Source organism: Lepisma saccharinum, chromosome 1, assembly GCF_977018435.1.
Source record: "Lepisma saccharinum chromosome 1, izLepSacc3.1, whole genome shotgun sequence".
In the NCBI taxonomy this organism is placed as follows: domain Eukaryota; kingdom Metazoa; phylum Arthropoda; class Insecta; order Zygentoma; family Lepismatidae; genus Lepisma; species Lepisma saccharinum.
This window is the reverse complement of record NC_139229.1, coordinates 97,751,155-97,773,661: the sequence shown is the minus strand read 5'-3', so window position 1 is coordinate 97,773,661 and position 22,507 is coordinate 97,751,155. Positions and strand designations below refer to the sequence as shown.

Below are 22,507 nucleotides of genomic sequence, written 5' to 3'. Positions count from 1 at the left end.
ACTCTTTCATTCTTGACGTCATACACAAATGTTTTCTCTGCAATAAGAATGACACTGCACAGAGTATCTGCAGGCAAGGCATCGTGGAACTCGCATACAATCTTGATGTTGGTACGATCGTTGACCACCACTTGCTTCCTCTTAGATGTGTTGATGACGGTCATGGGTCTCCGTGCTTTGAATTCGCTGGGCGCGTAGTACACGTCCACGCTTCCTTCGGTCACGCGTTTGTAAGCCGTGTAAGCTTCGTAAAGTTTGAGGTAATCGTCTTTGGTCATGTCGAGGTTGTAATTCTCGCGCGGGAACACTTCGTTCCTACCGTTCTTCAGATAAACGTTCTTGATCTTGCAGTCGTCGAACTTGCTGGAATCTTTTTCCTGATCGTTATCGCGTCCGGTCTGAAAAAGCACTACGACGAAATCTGGCATGTCGAACTGTATGTTGTTGAACTGTGTCGTCACGTCGAATTCCATGTGACTTCCCCACGCCATCTTCTGCACGCACTGGTAACCGTGAAAGTGAATCGGCACCTGCGGACTTTTCAAGATCTCCGCTTTGTACTTGAGGGCGTAGTTCGTTTCGTATTCCACCACCGGCATTCTCAATTCCATGCTCCGGATGACGCATTTCGCTGCTTCGGGTAAAGTGTTGGCTATCGGCGTGGTGCCGTCCGGACCCAAAGTAGCGTATCGCATTAGTGCGTCGTTGTCGTTGGCCGCTCTTCGAAACGTGACCCTCAGTCCTCCCTTCCACATGATCTCCTTGTAGTCCGAGAAGAAACCAGGCAGCAGACGCATGGGAAAGAGCACCGTGTGACTTCTCGTCGATATTTTGGTCCCGGCTTCGAATCCCCCGGCCTGGTAGTACGCTGCGTCCGTTTTGGATAATTTCAACGTTCCCACTGCCGTCGACGTGATGCCTGGATAATCTATTCTGTCGATGACGGTGTTGTGTTTCCTCACCTCCACCTGCGAGAACAGGTGAGGCACGAAGTTGTCCACGAGTATCAAGTTTGCTGCTGCAGGAAACGCGTCTCCGCTTTCCTTCTTCACCACGTCGAATTGAAGGTAGAGGTCCGCTCTGTGAGGATGAATGAACCCGTCGCCTACGTCCACGTCGTATTCGATCTCCCTGTTCGCTTCGTTCAGATTGGCGAACGTGCGACGGTTGGGAGGGAAAGATTGCAATTCGTAACTTTCGATTTGCTCCATTTTACATGTATGGTTATTTATTATACGTTGATCTCCACGATGGCCGTCGTAGTGGCACCTGCGAAATCCACCACGTCTCCTTTCTCGTTCGTCACCACCAACTCTATGTCGTCTATGCGGTTGCGACATACTGGAAAATAGATCGGCGAAGAGGGCGTGTAGATGATCGGTTCCATGAACTCGGAACTTGGTTTGAAAGTGGCTATGATTCCCGTCTGCTTGTGACTTCCTAATAATCCGTCCGAAGATTTCGTGATCATACCTTCCGCCACGTTGCAGTGTACGTTCAGAGTCTCTATGGCCAAGAATTTAGGAATGTTGGTTGCTACGTGCTTGATGCCAGATTCGAGTTTTGGGTGGTTGTTCTCGAAACCTAAAAGTTCTCCCATGGTGCCCAGGTCCACGGTCTCCGTCGCGGATAGGATTTCCACTCTGTGCGTGACCGAATTTTGAGAAAGGTATGTGCCTTTGGGTAATTGAGCTTGCAAAGTGGAAAGATTGTATTGTCCTGGCGTGACGACGATGTGTTCGTTTCCGACGCTAATTTTGTTGTTGTGCTGCGTGACGTTAGGTATGAGGTACATGCTGTAGAATGCACGCAGAGCCACGGATTTAGGACAGACGATGTCGTCGTGCAGCGTGAGTTTCAAGATTGAAGATTCGCTCGTGAGATGGAACACGCCCATCCTAGTGATGCTGTTTAAGGTTCCACAATGCTTTCTGGAAATCCTCGATCGTAGGGTTATTTATTTTAGAGAGAAACGCGAGCACGGAGAGGCAGAGATGACCACAGTTCACGTCTCCGAAATTTTGAATGCGTTCGTCGTTGTAGTATATAGAGGTTTTGTTCGTTTTCAGATAATGAATTAAATTTGTAGGTGGAACACCTCCGAAAGAATCGAAAACGAATGCTTTATCATCATTTTTGTGGTAACATATCCAATGCGTGCCTGGATTTTCTTGACCGTCCAAGTTGACTACTCCGCATTCTCTTCTTTTAACGCTTGAAGGTAACGAGTCGGACATGAAAACTCCTCTGAAGTGTTTGATTCGTAACGGTCCGATCAGAGATTCAATGTCTCGGTTGGTGAGTGCTGTTGTTTCTTTTTTTTAAACTTCTTCATCACGCCCTTCCCCCCTTTCTTCTCCATGGCCAGGTTGTGACGTTTCTGTTCTTCCAATTCCGCTTTGTTCTTCTTCGAGTCGATGACGGTTTTCGCGATGGCGGCACTTCCGCCGGCCAAACTTCCCATGGCCCCCAATGCTGCCAGGATGGCGGGGATGCTGAATATGAAACCTCCGATCTTTTGCTGTTTCCGCGAACGCTGCAATCTTTTCAATTGAGGTGTGTTGAGCAGTAATTTCATTCCGTGTCCTTTCGACAAGCAAGAACGTTTCTTCTCGCGTTGTTTCTTGGTGAGTAACCCATCGAGAGCACCTAGATTTTTTAGATTGGAGTATGGTATCTGGTACACGACACCCTTGGGCTTCATGTTGATGCTCTATGTGTTATTTTCACGGTATGTTATTTATATATATATTCTGAGATTTTTTCTTGTGTAGTTTTTTTACGGTATGTTATTTATATACCCCACCCCAATTTTTGTTTCGTGTTCATGGCGATGGTGGTACCCAGTGCGGCGACCCGTTCACCCAGCGATGCGTCTCTGCTCACGAACCTTTCGAAAGCTGCATGTTCCAATTTTTTGTCTGCTTCGTGACGTGCGTCCAGATCCGTCTGCGTGGTGTTGTAGGCGATGTCGTGATCTTTGCATGCCGCGTCCAACGGATTCACACCCTTGTCTCCTCTCTCCAATCTTTTCTCAAGTTTGGTACCCGGTCCGCAGTACTGGTAGCCAGGTAGATGCATCTCGAAAGGTAACTTGTTGATGATGTCGTTCACGAGCCCCTTTCCTTCGGCCACGTTCCAAAATTTCGGAGGTAGCGTGTTGATGATTTTGATCAGGTAACCTATGCCCTTGTCGTCGTTCACGATGAAGTTGGAAAGTTTCGTGCTGATCATGTCCACGATGCCAACCTTCTCGTTGTAGAAATTACGATTGCCTGCATTCTCTTCGCCGGCTATCACCAACAATCGGTCCACGAGTTTCCTAACGTCGTCCACCCAAACGAATTCTTTGGGTAACGTGTTGTAGCGTTTGACGCCGCTGCCTGTTTTGACCTGGTTCCAAATCGGTTTGATGAGATTCCTGTACTTCTCGCCGCTGCTCGATTTCACCCTATTCTGCGAGGCGTCGTTGTTCTGGTACAAGGCATCCGTCATGATCAGAATTTCCTTGTAACTTTGGTAATCTTCGTCGGTGTAATCTTTCGGCTGTTTTTTGGCGACGAGTTCCCACAGTCCCACCGTACCCGGATACCTGTTCCAACTATCCTTCTCGCCTAAATTGACTTTAATGTCGTTGCCTTCGAAGGTCACCTTCGATTTCCCAATCTTCCACACCACACCGCCGCCTTCGCTGGTTTCCATGCTGGGATACAATCCGAACACTTCATCCTTGTCGAATTTCCCCGTGCTCAGGTAGTCTCGTGCCAAAGGTCCCAACTCGATTTTATCCGAAGACGTGCTGCCTATGGCTCGACGTCGTGCCGGTGCATCCTTCAGTTCGAACGGCGTCGAAGGAATGCTCGAAATAGGCGTGGGTACGGCGTAACTTTTAGCTGCGAGCGGTACGAGTTCGTTGATCAAATTTTTATTTTGTTCCGTGACACTTTTAATTTCTTTACCTAGACTGCTGATGGCATCGATCACGGGTTGATCCTGACGTTTCTTCTCTTCGTAGAATCCGCGATTCTCGGATTTCCAACCTTTGAAGCGTTTCGCGAGGTAATCGCGAAGCTTGAGATTTTCGTCTTCGATTTTTCGTTTCGTCATGACGTTATTTATACACGTCGTTTCTCACAACGTTGCAACGTTTAGAAAGTCGTTGATTTTGTTTCTGTATTTTCCGTCGTTGGGTTTCCTCGTCATGTCGATCGTCGCGAATCCGAAATCGTCACCGTTCCAGCAAGTAGAGCAGCAGCGTTCCGAAAATTGATTGTAGTTCATGTCTCCGCCTACGTAGTCATCGTACGCGTGCTTGAGGTTGGTGTGATCTTGACGAAACAAACATATGAAATTAGCGTTGTCGCGTACTAACTGTTTTGGAATTTTGGAAAACGTTTGAGCTAGGTAGAAGCAATCCATTTTTTTGTGACGACCTTGCGTGAAAAAATTGCGAATTTCATTTTGATTTTCCAGGATGGCGTCGTCGAACACAACGACTGAATTTTCACGACAATCGTCGAGTGGTTTTATTTCCGAGGCGAACGTTGCAATATCCAGACCATCGTACAGTTTCATCAGTTGCTGGTATTTGGATTGCTCCAAACTTTTCGAGAACACGTACAGGTGCCTGTTCTTCCAATCTAACCAATTCGGTGCGAGGAGAAAATTGTCCACGAGCAGTGTTGTTTTCCCACACCCCGAAGGACCTACGATCAGACAGTGGATGCTGTCGGGAAGCAACTTGCCGTTCTTTTTTTTTCTCGTTTGACTTTCCGGATCCGGTAGACGCTTCACCACGTTCCACGTACTCACAAGATCACTTCGTCCGCGTCGATCCAACTTTTTTCCGGAAGTCCCAGCCATTTGACAAACAGTTTGTCACCTTTCCTACGCAATACTTTCTCGATGAGGTACGTGTCGGGGTGTTTTGTTTTAGAGAGTTCCTCTTCGTAAAATCTTCCTTTCAAAATCTCGCCGCTACTATCTTTTATTATATACGTGTGTCGGTTTCCGGGTAGAACTCGAACCACCGTAAAGCGTTCCGTGCTCCAATTTTTTGTGAATCCCTTCTCGAAGGTGCGTTTGAATTTGCTGATCCTCACCTGGTCTCCAATTTTGTATTTAGCTTTTTTTGTCGTGGGTGTGTACTTTGGACAGTAAACTGTAGAAATTAAACGCTGCTCGTCGGACTTGGTAACGTCGGCTGGCTTCATGCCTATTGTTCTGTGTACCGTATCATTATAGGTGTCGACGAGTTCCGGCAGGATGTCGACCCATTTGTAATTTCCCCGAAGCGTGAATCGTTTCCACATGTGTGTTTTCAAGGTTCGATTGAATCTTTCCACGATGCTGGCTTTGATGTGACTGAAGGTCGAATAATGTTGAATCTTGTGTTTTTGAATAAACTTTTGGAATACGGCGTTGTAAAATTCTTTACCGTTGTCCGTTTGCAGAAACCGTGGTTGTCTGCCGCCGCTTTCGCGAAAAATTAATTTGAATGCTTCCGTGACGCATGTTCCCGTTTTCGCCTTCAAAGGTAGAGCCCATGCGAATTTCGAAAACGTGTCTATGACGGTGAGAAGGTACTTGTTGCCCTTGTTAATAATAATCTCCTGCAGAAACATCGTACGTAATGTTAGAAAGCATCTTGTCGTGCTTGATTCGAAAAATATTCTTGCCGGTAGAAATTTTGATTTCGCCTGCGTTTTCCGGATTCACGGTGATTTGAAGTTTCCCGTCGATCGGAATTTCGTAGAAATGTAAATTGTTATTAAAAACATAAAACATCTTGCCCACATCGTCATTCAGTTTCGTCCAAATGCTGTTGAGATGAACAATCAGTAAACCATTGAGTTTAGATAACACGGAAGGTAAGAGGTTATTGAAATTTGGCGGTGCAGTCTCCATGTTGATCTGTTTGCGGAAGCCAAAAAGATTCATTGTCCTTGTTAGTTATTTAAGAATACGGTCAAAGTTTTTTTTGTAATGACAGGCAAAGTTTTTTTTGTTTGCTTGCGTCACAATACAGGCACGCGCGCGCGCGCGTGTGTGTGCGACATATTGTTCCCGAAAGAGGTTTACAAAGGTCACGATATATAAACATTTGGTCCCACAGTTGGAAAATTACGATAAGATGCATTCATCCTTCAAGGATGAGAGAGTGCATTCGTCACAATACACGCGCGTGCGTGTAAAAATTATACACCGTGAAAAGCTACGACGAGTTGGAAACACTGCTGGTAGGTTTAACATACACCATAAAAAGCTACGCCTCGCCCCCGAGTTGGCAACACTGCTTGTGAGGTTAACATACACCGTGAAAGGCTTTAAAATATCATATAGTGGAATTTTTGTAGAGTGGGTTGGCAACACCGACGAGTCTTGAATTATTATTTGAGGCTCGAATCATCATTTGATGCTCGAAATCATCATTTGAGGCTCGAAATCATCATTTGATGCTCGTCAGTGTTGCCAATTTCTATTTGTAGGTTAGCTTAGCCAGTAAAAGATCATATAGTGGAATTTTCTTCGGATGAGTTGGTAAAACCCAAGCCTCAAAAAAAAACATCCAATAAAGTTGCCAAATATAAACAGAGGGCAATAGACCCCCCTCATAAAAAACTACAGTAAAAACCCACAGTGTCGCCAACACTAGGCCCCCAACAGTATTGCCAAACATAAAAAATACATGGACCCCTCAGGTCTTTTAATAAAAATTTACAGTGAAAAACCCAGTAGGTTTAACAACACTGTCAATCTACGGCAGTGTTGCCAGATGTAAACAGAGGGCAATAGACCCCCCTCATAAAAAGCTACAGTAATAGGCCACAGTGTTGCCAACTCTGCCCTCAAAATATACATCATAAAAAGCTACGACGAGCCTCAAATAATAATTCCAGCCTCAAAAAAAAATTCAGAACTCTCATGTACGCTGAGGCTAGTGGGGTTAACATACACCGTAAAAGGCTACGCCTCGCCCGAACACATGTACACTCACACACACAAAAAAAAGCTAAAAAATTATACACCGTGAAAGGCTACGCCGAGTTGGAAACACTACTGGTGAGGTTAACATACACCGTGAAAAGCTACGCCTCGCCCGAGTTGGCAACACTGCTTGTGAGGTTAACATACACCGTGAAAGGCTTCAAAATATCAGTTGGTGAAATTTTCGTGGGGTGAGTTGGCAACACTGAGCCTCAAATGATGATTCGAGCCTCAAATGAGGGCTTAGAACCGGGCCACTAGGTCTACTCGCAAATGTATGGGCAATACTTAGTCACCCTTTGTTAGGCACCTATTGCGTGCGTCTGGTGACAAATTTCGACCTGCTAGTGTTGCCAGCTACGCAGATATGTCCCAAAAATGGCACTTTTTCGCTCGACCCGTAAAATTGACAGTCATAAATCCATCACATGATCATTATTGAATGCAAATGAGACATTGACATGGCATCAGTCATCAGACGTCTAACTATGACTCTCCGATAATTTCTTACATAGTTTTCTCACTCAAAAGTGCATTTCTGGAAAAGTTTTAACGCTGTCTTCCGCCAGTAATTAATTTACTTAATTTTCTGTATGGAATAAATTGATAATGTTAAGCATCGAAAAATATCTCCATGGATGAGGCTTTATAATGCAGCAAACTCGGTGTAAATATCTCTTACATGTTTTCGTGATATAAATTTTCAAAGTTTGGGTTGCGCGACTTTTGAAACATATGCTTAGAGGTGTTCGTGAGTGTTATAGCCAGTGATTTATCCAACACCATTTTCTCCAACATCCCAAAATTGTTAACAACACCCAATTTATGGTCACTTTGGCAATAAATTTACCCTTACATTCACTGAAAACTAATTCACACCCCCACCCTCCGATGAAGATTTCTGGATAAACCATTGGTTATAATCCTACTTGATCCAGATTTATTTAAATTTGCTGCTATGTCACGAGTTTATAGAAATAAAATGAACGTATTATAAGAAGGGCAATAAACAAGTCTCATACCTCATCGTATTTCTCCGCCCATTCGTCATATGCCTGCACCATTGCATCATGGGAAATTCCTGTTTTATGCGCCTTGTAGTTAGCTCCATAGGCAGAAGTGTCTTTTTGCTGAACGCCGTCAATACCTTCCATATTGTTTGAGTTCATTGTGAGCCTGCAGTAGACAACATAGTCGTAATGAAGCATAACACAAAAGAAGATAACGAACCAACGTCAAGATGACGTAAGAAATCGAGTACCCATTGTTTGCAGTGATGGAGGGAGGCGGAGGGGAAGTAGAGTGGGAATTATGTAGGGTGACCATACTTCACGTTTTGACCGGAACAATCCAGTTTTGAAGGCGTGTCCCGACCGTCCCATCGATATTACAAAAAAAAAAATACAATTTGTCCCATTTTATATAAGTTTAGAACTTAGCTTGAAAACAAAGTCTAAAGTTGAGACACATTTCATGCTAGGTACGTACGCACTCATGAACAATATGTGGAGAGGTGACAAATCTTGCTTACCAAGAATTGCTGGAAGTTTTATGAACGGTTGGTGAAGAATATACCTTTTCTCAAGAATATTAGTCATTACGATAAATGCTTCTGGCTGGCATTCCTCAATTTCAGCGTAGACCTAATATCAAAGTTGATTAGGAAATAGCAAAAACACTGAATGTTAATTATAATTAATACATTTTGATAGCGGGGATCATATTTTATTTCTTGTTTATATCATTCATGTGATTCATAAATAATAATATAATTTAGTTTAGTTTATTTGCGTCCAAGGACTACCGGTGTGTACAAATAACAGTAGCCTACATGGTAATATAGGACATGTCAATACTTACATTACAATACAATACTACATTAATATGTTTTACAAGTACAAATACAAAATACATACCCAAAAATTGTAAAAAAAATTGGGTGTTACTCTGGTATTATATGAAAATCACAAAAAGATATAACATGAGAAGATATAGAACACTACAGCCTACTTCTAGGTGATACTAATTATCCACCTTCACTTGACATTTAAATTTACAAAAAGAATATGTGATTATACTACATTATATACATTTTGTCTTATGTAAAAGTCGCTTCCATGTATTCAGCTACAGAATAAAAAACATGCTTCAGAAGCATCGATTTTATCTTGTGCTTGAATAGGATCAATTTTGGTTCTTTCCTCACATCTTGTGGTAGTTTATTGTAGAGATCTATGGAAGAGTTTAAGGGACCTTTCTTACATAAGTAAAGGCGGCAGTGTTTTATGTGAAGTTTGTCTTTATTTCTTGTGTTTAGGCCATATACTTCCTCATTTGAGGAAAGTAAGTAAAGGCGGCAGTGTTTTATGTGAAGTTTGTGTTTATTTCTTGTGTTTAGGCCATATACTTCCTCATTTGCTACCAGCACTATACTGAACCACAACTCAAGCTCAGTTTCTTTTCAAATATCAATTTTGGGTGTGTGTTTTTACCTCATAGTTAAACTGTAGCCATATGTTCTGAAGAAGGTTATTGGTGTGCATTGTGTTACATCAAACACCTTACTTTTCTCATAGGAAGGGGATGGATGAGGTTAGAGCCGAACTCCGTGACAGAGTGGTTAATACTACGCGCTACGACACAGGGGTCCCGGGTTCGAATCCCGGTCTGGGCATAGGTGTTCTTTGTGAGTGACCGTCAATTTCATCATTCATCCTCATCGTCGCGATTAGCCAAGATTGGCAGAAAAACGACGTAAGATAATCTTAAATCAATCAATCAATCAACGATGAGGGTAGCCACGGACCGGGGGAACGAATAGCTAAGAAACGTTAATTTGTTATTGAGCGACCACAAAGAAAATAACCTTCGACTAGAAGCCTTCGCGCATCTTCCCCTCCATCCGTTCAGATCTGTCCATAAAAAAGCCTACTTCACTATACCCCTTCCCCTCCATTCGCGAGTAGATGCAGAGGACACGCGGTTCTGCGCAGGTTCTTTTGCCTGTAGTCCCACTGTGGCATTACTATATGATTTCTCAACACGACGATTTAGAAAATGAACGATTCCTGAAACTCAAAGCCTGTGAGCAACTTTTAAGTTCCCTAATTAATGTAAAATGAATAGCCTTTGCAGACGGTTTAGCGATCACTAAAAGAAAGGAAGAAAAGATACACCCCAAAAGTGAAACACAATTACACCTGTGGCTGTGGTCGTCACTAGGTGGCAGCACCTTCCCCTAGCGCGTGGTTGATCTCTATATACTTTGCGTGGTTGAGTTTGCAATAGATTATATTGGACGTCCTGAACAAAGTTTTCCATTTTTATTTACCCACAGATATTATCATTTCAGAAGACCCAACCATCGAAAATCTATGTACTCATTACTGGAAAAACACAATCTTACGTGGACTTCGTTCATTTTAATCTTGTAACGTAAGGAGCAACGAGCCGTGACTAACAAGGTTAAATGATTCTGAAATTCTAGCAGTTATCTCTGAAAAAACATTACACAATGTTAAGATACAGATGACTAGTACAAAACACATATTGATTTAGCTAATCATTCATGAAGAACTTGGAAAAGAGAAAGTGTCAAATATTATCCTGATCTTAATCTACTCGTTCCTTGTCTTCTTTGTTCCTCTATCCCTCTTTCCTTCTTAATCTGTTTATTCCTCTCTCCCTTTTCCTTAATTTTGCTTATCTATTTTATCCTTCCTTCTTTTTCTCCTCCTCCCCTCCCCTTCTTTCTAACTATTCACTATTTTAACTAGCTGCAGCCATTACCTTCTCAATCTGGAGGCGATCGTCTTATCGCTGTAAAATCCTTGTCATAAGACGTCAGGACTGAGCACTACGACCCGAGCCTCTAAGATGATTTTGCTGCAGAGCTGCGTTTTAGCCTCCATGCACTCACTTCCACTCACGGATTTATTGGACGAGCCCTCTCAAGTCACTGCTTGCGCAGAGGACTTGTTTCAGTGCTGTGTTCAATATTTCGGCGAATGACTATGACTATGTGTGATTGAAGACTTGATGTTAAAATAGTTTATCGCAGTAAAAGTAAAAGTTACTTTTTTTAGAAGTTTTAACTGTAACCTGCTACTTTTCAAAGTAGTAGCTGTAATTGTAATATAATTACGTTTTTCAATAGAAGTACCGTTAACAACAGAACGTGGGGAGAGAGCTAAATTTGGCAACTCTGTTTCCAGCCATGTCTGTTCTCTGGATGCTAAAGCGAAAGGAGTTTTGAGGAATCGCCTAAGGCAAGGAAGCGAGGCTTCGTAGCATGCTAAATGTAGAACACCACGCTTTACTACAATTCTCTATTCCTAATTACACCTAAGAACTTCGGTGTTTTGAGTGGATTGTAAAATAAAATGGACGATCGTTCAAGCAAAGCTGACTCCTTGTTTCCTCAGGTTTTTATTTGTTGTAATAATGTAAATATATGAAGACTTATAAATGTTAATGAAACACGTGTAGGCCTACATATGTTTATTTTAATACAGTTAATGATCATTGGTTGGGTCCAAAATATTCCAAGAAAATTCCTGGCAGAAGGTTAAAATACTGTAACTTAGTTACTTTTTAAAATAAGTTATCGTAACTGTAATCAGTTACAGTTTCACTTACTTGTAATAAGTAACTTTCCGAACACTGGTTAAGATGTTCAGTAAGCATGCCGTCACACAGTTTCGTGCATATCCATCCTTCTTCAGGGAACAACAATTAGATATCGATCCCTATTGAAACTGCTCCATGCCCCCTCCCCCCCCCCCCCCCCGGTTTGGGCGTATACTTCAGGTACACGGTGAGGTCGAAAGAAGTTTCCGAATACCGAGAATTTCATCTCGTATCACTAGTGACGCAAATCCTTATGCAATTACTATCTGATGTAAAACAATGAATAAAGTTAAGTGAAAGCTAAACAGGTAATGTCCAGTATAAAACATATGTGATTTCTCGTGTGTAACGATAACTGTGCGACATCAAAAACAAGATTCTCACTATGTGTTTGGACGATTAAAGAAATATAACTAACCGTGATCACCCAAAATTTTAAAATAACGTGTAGTACTCCGCGCAATTTTATTACGGAAATGTAAGTTTCGCATTGTTACAGCTTGTCCTGGGATGCTGTAATCGAATTTTAAACCGTAAGCTAGCGTAGGGAGGCTGGGCGATGCAATCTGCTGCTTGCATTGTTCCCGTGTTGGCAAATTCTGCAGGAGTGTCAAAAGGCACGAGAGAAGCGAGTTGACAGAACAAATGACTGTGCACTGGAATATGACGTGAAAAGAGAACAGACACTTGAGTTCATAGAAATTTAGGGAGCACAGAAATTTCGTGTACAATTACAATTTAACTGAATGATTACTTCATAGGCACACAAGAACATGTTGTAGTTCGTTTGATAAGCCTACTCAAATGTTTGTGTGGCGTTCAGTCCACTTCTGCTCCTTAAAGTTCGGTTTACATTTAGTCAGTAGATAGGGCAGTAACTGACGTGAGTTGCCTGACTGCTCGACTCGCCTTTTCTACCACGAGTGACTGTCAGTGGCGTAGCGTTATAGTACGACCGGCGTTCCCAGATTTAAAATTTCAAAAATGCGTAAATGCTGTGAATATAAAGTAAAACTTGACTATTTCCATATATGTTTGACCTTCATGGCATTATAATAGCTATTTTTCGCGATCCGCTTGCAACGCTCCACTCTCAACACTCGTTCTAGCATCTCTTTTCAATGCCTTTCCCGGCCGGACGCCGAGCAGGTTCGGCGTAAAAGACTCTATATTGCTTGCTGCCTTTCTGGAGGGAAAGCTTCGATTTCTACAGCACGCGCGTAAATGCTCTCTCGTACGCCAGCGTACGGAGCTGCAGCAGAGGTCTACCGTGATTGGTTAATGTGACCCTTCCTGCCTTCTGAAGCAGACGACAGCGGTAGAATTCCTACTTGGTTCTTCGCGCTCATGCAACTCGTGTTATGTGATGCAACAATACGCAATATTGACTGACGTAACTTTACCAATCTCAAATATACCGCTTCTTAATGATCTCTGCATTGTATAATTTATCGCACGAACTGCGATGTGCATTAGAAACTAAAAGATCAACATCGTTTTTGTCAAATAAGTTGGTGAAGTCCTCATGGTAGAAATTCAGCCTGTGGCTGCTTTACCACTTAACCCGCAAAACTATTATTTTTTTATTATTATTATTTTTTCGTTATTATCTAACTGCTTAATATTGTGTCAATGGAAATTTTTACCATTCATTTGAAAACTCTTAACATCGAATTGTCTCTGGACAAAATTATTTTAAAATGTTTATCAGCATTCTCAAGATGTAATAAACAGTGATCTGAATTACTAATCGGCACTGTTACGTCAGTAGAGTGTACGATATTTGGATCATCCACCCACCTCCGTGTCAGAGTGTTTTGCACAGTGCGCCAAGACGACAGAGGTCCCTGGTTCGAATCCCGGCGTGAGCACGGGTGTTCTTTGTCAGTGTCCCTTCATCAATATCATCACTCATATTCATATTCGCAATTAACCAAAAGTGGTAGAAAAGCGAAGTAAAATAAACCAAATCAATCAGTAGTTGGATCGCCCACAACAATGACGTCTACTGTTGTGCAGAGGCGCTTGTGATTCAGGTAGGTTTTTAATGACTTGCGTCATGCAGAAAGATATAAAAAAAGGTATAGAACACCAGAGTTCAAAACATCTGTGGCATAGTGAGGCATCTAATTTTCTAGCTAAAACATGCATGGATGATGTTTTATTGAAAACCCAGCTGACTTCAGGCAAATAAACAATACCTGTGGCGACTAATACCATAAGTAAATTATTAAGCAAGAAAGGGCCGACCCTTCCTTCGGACTTGGCGTTCCCACCCGAAATGTCCATGCTACGCCACTGGTGACTGTACACACATTTTACTCGGTTCTAGTAAAGTGGCATGATAGAATGAACTTCTTTCTGGTCATTGATGACGATATCGTGTAAATAAGAAACCTTGAAGGTTAGGCGTTCTTTTCTAAATGAATTGAATGAAATTACGTAACTTTTATCTTCTAAGATGCCAGTACGCCCCCAAATTAAAATAGATGCGTGAGCTTCATATTAAAAATTTGCTTTATTTCAACTCGGACGCACCTTGTTTAATTTAGGATAGAGGATGAGGTATATGTGAAGCACATACACAGAAAGAAATGCTAAGAAATACAAAGAAACAAGGAAGATAACAGACTGCTTCCTCCTTCAATGGTTTTGTCCTTGTAAGAAGTGACCAGCATTGTATGTGATTATTGTCAAGGCTGTATCGATAACATGGAAGCGCTGATGTTGCGCACTGGCCGTCATCCAATTACGAAACAGCTTTATTTCTTCATTTCATTCTTCCGCGCTCTTGAATAGATTCTACAATCGATATAAAAGATAGAAGATTCATTTTGGGAGTAGTGCCATAGCTGAATAAGCCACTTGTAATTAATACCGCATAGGATTATTACGTGTCTAGCTGCATCGAGAGGCGTCGCCTGAAGGGGGTTCACGCAGCACACGAACCCCCAACAGAAAACGGAAAATTTTCAATTTTTTTTTCTGCACAATAAAACACTACATTTCAATATACTTATTTTACAAAGCAGCTTTATTCATTCATAAAGTCTTCACAATGTTTCAAATTTCCCAATTTTCCCTGACTGATGGCAAGGAAAGCTCACCAGGTTAGGCAGCGAGATCCTGGGGCACATCTGGCGCTATGAACTCCCTCTGCTGTATGATGAGGATGAGTAATGACATGATGAAACTGATGAAGGGACATTGACAAAGAACATCCATGCCCTGGCCGGGATTCGAACCCTGGACCCCTAGAGTTGTAGGACGCTGTGATAACCGCTCTGCCATGGAGTTCGACGAGGAGAAAAGTAAGGAATTTCAATAATTCAAACTTGCAAAAGAATTTTTTGCATTGTTTAACTTGGTAATTTTTCCTTGTTTTTTTGAGGGAGTCTTCAACGACGACCGGAGGGGGGGGGGGTGTTAAGCGGACACAATAATTCGCAATAAATTAAAATTGGCCTTTATTTTGTAAATGTATTTTCGCTAAGCACTCTGGCAGAGTGTCTACACAATGCGCTACAAATACAATGTCCCAGGGTCCTATCCTCGATTAAACACGCGCTGTTATATTCGTACTTTTATGTTGCTTTTCTTCGACATTTGGCAAAGGCACTAGAAGAAAAAAAATGATTCTAGCTAAAATTTCGCCTTTTGTTTGTCGATTAACCAATGTCACTTAGGTTCACTGTTCTCGTCTCTGCGATGGTGATGAATAATTGATTTCTGTGTGTGTTTGTAGCCCCCTCGGTCTGGGGGAGGAGGGTGTAAATTTTCTGATTTTGGGCTGGCTGTGAACACCCAAGGATTTACTCCACGCAACGCCTGCATATATAAGAAACTCTTTCCTAGTCACATCTTCAAATGTCTCACGAACGGCAGGCAAATGTAAGAGAAACCGCAACAGACATGAACGTCCGGAAGAGGGAGGGACAAGTGGTGGCCACGCCCCCTCCCTGAAAATTGAAACAAAGTCAGGTCATTTTAGCACAACCCACAGCATAAATTAAAATAATAATAATACTCATGCTTAAAAAAATAATTCTGAGGGGATCCATTGTTAGCGGTATACAGCGAACTGTATGGATGCCAACATAAATTTGAGGTCACTTGAGGAATAAGGAAAAGTTGCCTAATTTTTTACACGTCTCCTTTTCACATGTAACGCATTTCATTTTCTTGAATCTTCGCAGATTTCGATCTTCCTTTCGCGGCTTTAGCGCATTCTTCTATCACTCTTTTTAAACTCGTCGCCTCGTACTCAAGGGGTCTCGGGATCGAGACGCGGTGGAGCCATTAAAACAAATTATCTGCCCCACTTCGCCCTTCTTTCTCTCGCTCTTTTCAATTTATCTTTCTTCCTTTCTCTCTCCCGCTTTGTCGATTCTTTATTTCTTTTCTCCCTCTCTCTTTACCGTTCCTTCATATATCTATCCAACTGTCCATCCCTCTCCCTCCCTCTCCCCTCCCTGTGTGCGTGTTTTCTTGACTTTTTCATTTTTAATTCTCTCGCTTATATCTTTTTATTTATTTCTCTCTCTCTCTCTCTCTCTCTCTCTCACTGTGTCTGGATTCTTAAATTCTTCATACTTTTCCCCCATCTCTTGTTTTCTTTTCCTTAAAACGTCTTATGATAAAACGGCGTTAATGCGGGTGGGCCATAAGTCAGTTGTCACTATAGCTCTTTTCAGTTGTTACGGCGTGCGCTCTAGAAGCTGGCAGGGGAAGTGGAGAGCGGGAAAACGACCTATCCAGCGCAACGAGACAGGCCGGTTAGAGAAAGAAACTGCAGCGTTGCCATGTCAGAGTAGCGGGAAAGGAGAGTTTAAATCGAAAGAACCATGAAATACAGACGTCCCATTGTTCGCGTATGGCCTAAGAATGCATATTATCCCCATCTTGGGGTCAGTAGAATACCGATAAGTGTACGATATCAAGTGTAAACGTTGTAAGAATTATTTCCAACTGTACCGAATGGTATCTATAGCATTGTTCATTACAATCACTGCGTCTTTGATGTTCCTTTCGTCAAGCGGATCTAAAAACTGCAAAAACCACTGAAAACTAATTTACATTACTGTAGAAAACCAGTGTGACTGGAACCTACGTGACAAACAATAATGCGCCCACCTTTACCCACGGGCACTTTTAAACCCCATGTACCCTCTTTATTTTGCCAGTTTTTCGTTGGAGCGTAATTCTGATGTATGTACGTTTCATCTAAATGAAATACCTATATAGGGCAAAGGTTCCTTATTTTTTAGAAGATTCATTTTTCGCAAAAACGTTACTCTGGCTGTAACTATATCGGCTCTCTCCATCAGAAATCGTCTACCGTCATTTCTCTTTTTGTACTTTAACCCCATATACTTCAGTATCCTCCACTACGACGAAACTCCCCACTGAAAGCTTATTAATGTATGCAAATCAACGAAAACTTGTTCAGTGTTGGATGTTCACCCTTTACATAATACCCGAGGATAATTCTTCTTATTATATCTTTATCGCAACCGTCGATTGCCTTTGTGATACTGTTCCTTTTGATTCGTTTGCGCGGTGATTCAAATCACGTGGAACCCGACGCCTCAAGACTGTCATTGCCTTCCCTGACAATACGCTGCACAGTTCGCGTACTCACTCCAAAAGCTTACAACACACTCTGTTGCACTTTGTGCACACTTACCAAGGGACCACTGTTTTCTGCTTCCTTTTGAAAATATCCATGAACCCTACTGATTATTTTCCTGCCTTGGCCATAAACTACCCTCTTTCTTGTTCGCCATCGTACGATACTTACTGCCAGGGGCGCCAACTTGTCAAAATTATTAGGGGGGGGGGCTCTGATCACTGAAATAAATTAATCAATGACTCACTCTCTCCCTTTTTTAAGTTTTGGCCTCAGTGTTCGGAATCTCATAAAAGCCCATGAATTCCTCAAAAATATCAAAATTTTTATTCACAGTTCGAATGCAGAATATTGATTGTCAACGGATGGATATGTCACAAGTTTCGTCAACCATAATAGCAAAATATTCTCGACTTTTAATATCTGCTACCAAGGAGCACAAAACAGATCTTCCTAATATATCAATGATCTCGTTCTGAATGTCATGTGAGAGCCATTCGTAGCCCGAACGTCCCATCCACTACCCTAGTTCATGCACATCGTCTTTTGAAACTCTTTTTTTAGTAAAAATTTTAACAATACTCATAATTATATACTTAGTATATAGTAATAAGTCATGTGTTTTGTTTTCTCTGGTCACAGCCCGCCCTAAGTTGATGGTTTAGCGGTCTCAGCCCCCCAAAGGTGATGGTCTAGTCTAGAACATTTCAAATGTGTATTTAAAGTTAAGTTCATGTGGCACAATTCAGAGTAAACTTGACAAGAGAAGCAAAATAATACATTAGAACTCTTAAGCAAAACATTGGGGGGTCTCCAGCCCCCCAAGCCTCATGGAGTCGGCGCCTATGCTTACTGCGTTAATAAGCACAAAGCTCCCTATGGAACAACGAGAGTACAAATAAACGTCACATCACATGCCACATACACGTTTATCGAAGAAACAATGCAGTTAGATAATACACGACGCGACAACAATTACTCCCACGTATGTTATTCCTACATTCCGCTCATAACAAACAGGAATCAACACTGGGGCAAAACACCATCATCAACGCGGTGAATTGGCAACACAGCAACGTGCAGAACGAAGTTAGCGCTGCAGCTTCCTCCCGCAACTGCGTAACTCTCGGCTCCACCGCTAGGTGGTCTGTTCTCTGGTTGGTCAGCGGCACGTTCCCCGCTCCCCACTTCCCCTGCCAGCTTCTAGAGCGGACGACGTAAGAACTGAAAAGAGCTGTAGCAATCGTTAGACTTTGTTTTGCCTAGCGTAGTGGAAGTCAGTTGTGAACTTGCCTATTGCGTATTACCCAGCATTCTTATATCTTATTATACGCACTAGTCAAGTTCACAACTGACTTCCACTACGCTAGGCAAAACAAAGTCTAACGATTGCTAGCTAGTGACAACTGACTTATGGCCCACCCTATATCTCTCATGGACACAAAATTTCAATTTTTGACACTTGAGTGGTGAAGTGGGCAAGGGCATCAATTCCTGCAGTCAAAAAAAGGCCCTGATTCCAATTTAGGGCACTTAGATTTCACCTTTATATAATGAAATAACAAAAAAAGTTGGTTGTATCAGGATGAGGTGTCGTCCCTCAGATTTATAGGTCGCCAAAACAGGAAACGTGAATAAACTATGTACTATTCAGTGACATTTCCCGGAAATCATCTGATGCAACTTTCGCGTTTTTTTGTGCATTTGGATTCCTGCAAAGGGTGCTGGAAAATACGTACATCCTCGCGCTTAGAACTTCTAGGACAAAATTGCAACTAAACATCGAACCGCCCATTTAATATTTCGAGTCAACAACAGAACAAATTGATATTATTTGATTGTTCAGAAACCACTACAAGTACAGAGATAAAATTTCGTGAACTGAAACCAGTAGTTTTAATACGTGTAATGAAATATTTAATGAAAAGTTTCTCTCGAGCTATCGACCAGGTTTGTTGTGGAAAAGATTCCAAGCTTTCGAGAGCTAACGTCACTCTCATCTTCAGGGTAGAAGTCTATCTCGAGCAATTATTGGTGTGTGACCTATATGTAGTGGCGTAACTTGGAGGGGACAAGGGGGATCACTTGCCCCCCACAGTTTTTAGGCTTTTTGAAATTTACAAGAGTGTTTTTGAAACATGACAAACTGAGAAATACGTAAAAATTAATTTTTATGATTTCTTAGCAAAATGGTTGCTGTAACTTACACAGAAAACAACATTTTTTATATAAAAATATCGCTACAATTTCACCATTAGAATTACATTAACTCTTTACAGAAATCTCAGGGGGTGGGGCAAGTGCCCCCCCCCCTTTGGCCTCTCCCTGCGGGCGCCCTTGCTTTGCCTGATACCATCCCTAGCACCTACGGAGCGTGTCGCGGTTACCCAGCAAATACAGCTCTAACTTATTTAACTCTTTCATGTGACGAATTCGACCCGCGAAGAACATTGTTGGTAAGAAATCAATACAAGCAAGTAACAAGAGATAACTAGAATGCAAAGCGGGATAAATACCTGAAAAGCTTCAAACCAGATTGACACTTCTGCTAAGTTCGAACGTAAGGACGAAGTAAGGAACACAGATTAAAGGAAGGAATGCACAATTCCTGGACTTTGCAGCGTCGCTCTAGGTTGAAAGTGCGCATGCGAGAAGATAGATAATAACTTCACGTGTCCTTGATAGTGGAATTACTCGTACAGCGCCTTGAATAACGTAGTGTGGAAAACGACCCAAGAAACTGGTTCCCGATACGATGAAAATATAGATGGCAGTGCGATCGGAACAGGTGCTAATTTTGTTATGAAAGTAACGCGGCTTAGTTAGTTTTTGGAATATATTGTGTAGATTTGTTTGTCTAGAAAGGTGGTAAGTGAATTGATGGAAACAGTTATATTTGTGGAGTGATTTGAATTCACGAAATGACATTAATTTGGAAAGAAGAGTGAAATAAAATTAATAAATAAATAGCATGCGTAACACAAGAAGAAACATCGCAAAGTAATTCCGGACGTCAGGTGTTGGATTGTGTACTAGAGTTTTATTTTTCTATGTTATCAGAATATAAATAGTATCCAGAGAGATATTTCATATCGAGGCGACAAACCACAAGTGTCGCTTGAAAGCGAGCAGTCTGTAATCAATGCAGCTTTTCCAACCGTAGGGACACAAGTTCTGACTGCACCGTTTCCTCAAGGAAATTTTACACCAAAGCGACACGCGACAAACGATACGAAGATTTCACATCAAAGCGACACGGGTCCTTCGGTTCAAGGCAACTTTCATACCGAAGCGACACATGATGCTTGGAAACGAGCCAATCAAGAGCAACATTTCACATAGTAGCGGCATGACGGGCAGCACAGGCCAGCGTTCGATTGGTGAAATCCTCAAGCGATAAGTGTCGCGTGCCCCTTGTCGCTTTAGTGCGCAATCTCTCTAAAGCAAGACACTCATTGCATCGCGCATACGCGAACAACAAACCACGGCATGTTGCAAGCTATTGAGGTAATGGCCCAGTTTGAGCGACGCACAAGCGACAAAGCGACACGTGTGACTTACCTTGTCGCCTAGATCTGTTGTTGTAATGTGCGGTTTATCGTGTCGCCTATCTGTTGTTCGCACAATTAGCAGCGAACACTTGCTAATAGACTGAAGGCACCATGTCGCTTGTTACTTAGTTGGGAACTCCCCCTGTAGCGCGTCGCTTCGGTCTCAGCACCCTTCCTTTAAGGAGGTTTCCGACCGAAGTAACAAGTAGCACGCGAATACGCCATATGAACGTATCGTTTGCTGTTTGGACCCTCATGTGCAATGAATGCTATTTTACAGTCTGGAAGTGTGTGTCACTAGTGTGACAGTGTGAACATCCCGTGTCGCTTGTCCCATTGTTTTGAAAGTTTCCTTACACTCATGTCGATGGCACTAAGAAAGTTTTGTGGGGTTCCCCTTGTCGTTTCATGCAATCATCATTATCACCAGAGACCCAGGTTCTAGTCCTGGTCGAGCCTGCATTTTTCGCTGAAACTTTCTACGTAGTACATCTCCTGTGTGTGCTAATCTTCAATAATAATACCAACTCTTAACAATTTGTGGGAGCATTTGTTGGTGTTTGACTAGTCGTAAGAAACAGTTGCTTTGTGAGGTACAGCAGAAGCAGGGATTTTTCTTGGAAAACCTCTTGCACATGAGTGTAAGAATGAGTGGTAAAATACTCTTCAGCAATGCACGCGAGCTGCTCCAAAGAATATGCCATGCTGAATCAATTAAAAGAACAGGCATAGTAGCGTCGAAAGTGAGCGAAGATAATTCAGTGTAACCAGAGGCAGACTAGGATTTCCAACTTAGGCACAAATTCTTGGTTTATGATTTTTCACGTAAATGTATAGCCAATACTTAGGCACATGTGGCGTGCGTCTGTTGACAATATTTCGACCTCCTAGCATTGCCATATATGCCCCAAAAATGGCACTTTTTCACTCAAACCATAACATCGCCAATAAAAAATCCATCAAATGTTGCATATGAGCAATATTGGTCGCAAATGACAGATTGACATGGCATCAGACATCTAATTATTGGTTTGGTTTGAGTTGGTGTTTTAAGTCCACTTTATGCACAGTACGGCTAATCGGGACTGGACCTACAGTTTAAAGTGGGATCCGAACCACTTGTGCCTCCACCGGGTATCGAACCCGGGACCCCTTGATTACAAGGCAATGGCGCTACCATCGCGCCATGTGGGAGGCCCAGACATCTAATTATGACCCTTCGAAAATTTCTTAAGTATTTTTCTCATTCAAAAGTGCATTTCTGGAAAAAATTTAACGCTGCCTTCCGCCAGTTATTAATTTATCTAAATTTTCTGTATGGAGAAAACTGATAATTTTTAGCATTGAAAAATATCTCAATGAATGAGACTTTATAATGCAGAAAACCCGGTGTAAATATCTCTTACGGTTTTCATGATATACATTTTCAAAGTTTGGGATGTGCAACTTTTGAAACACTCTGTATAAGAAGCTGAGCATCACGGTATTCAAAAACATCGCTAAATAATTCGAGAAAACAGGAAATGGGGTTTTTGGGGGACAAAGAGTACTAAATTATTACTGACTCTCTGGAATGTTCACAACGTTGATTAAAAAAAAAAATCATTTGCTAACTTACGCTGTACTGCAATTTGAACTTAGAATCATCAAAATTTCGTATATATTACAGCATAAGATAACAGTCGCCAGGCTGAAATTCTTAGTCGCCATG

The 22,507-nt window shown here is 42.0% G+C and overlaps 1 protein-coding gene across 1 annotated transcript in view; it reads right to left on the bottom strand.

Annotated features, from left to right (window-relative positions):
* LOC145985231 (methyltransferase-like protein 27) overlaps positions 1-19,903 on the bottom strand; it is a 58,111-nt gene extending 38,208 nt beyond the window's left edge. The window contains exons 1-2 of the mRNA XM_083118995.1: positions 19,762-19,903; positions 8,010-8,163 (exon numbers count right to left, since the gene is read on the bottom strand). Coding sequence (XP_082975121.1) covers positions 8,010-8,156 — 147 coding nt within the window. The 5' untranslated portion in view covers positions 8,157-8,163; positions 19,762-19,903. The remainder of the gene's footprint in view (positions 1-8,009; positions 8,164-19,761) is intronic.
* Between the last annotated feature and the right edge of the window lie 2,604 nt (positions 19,904-22,507).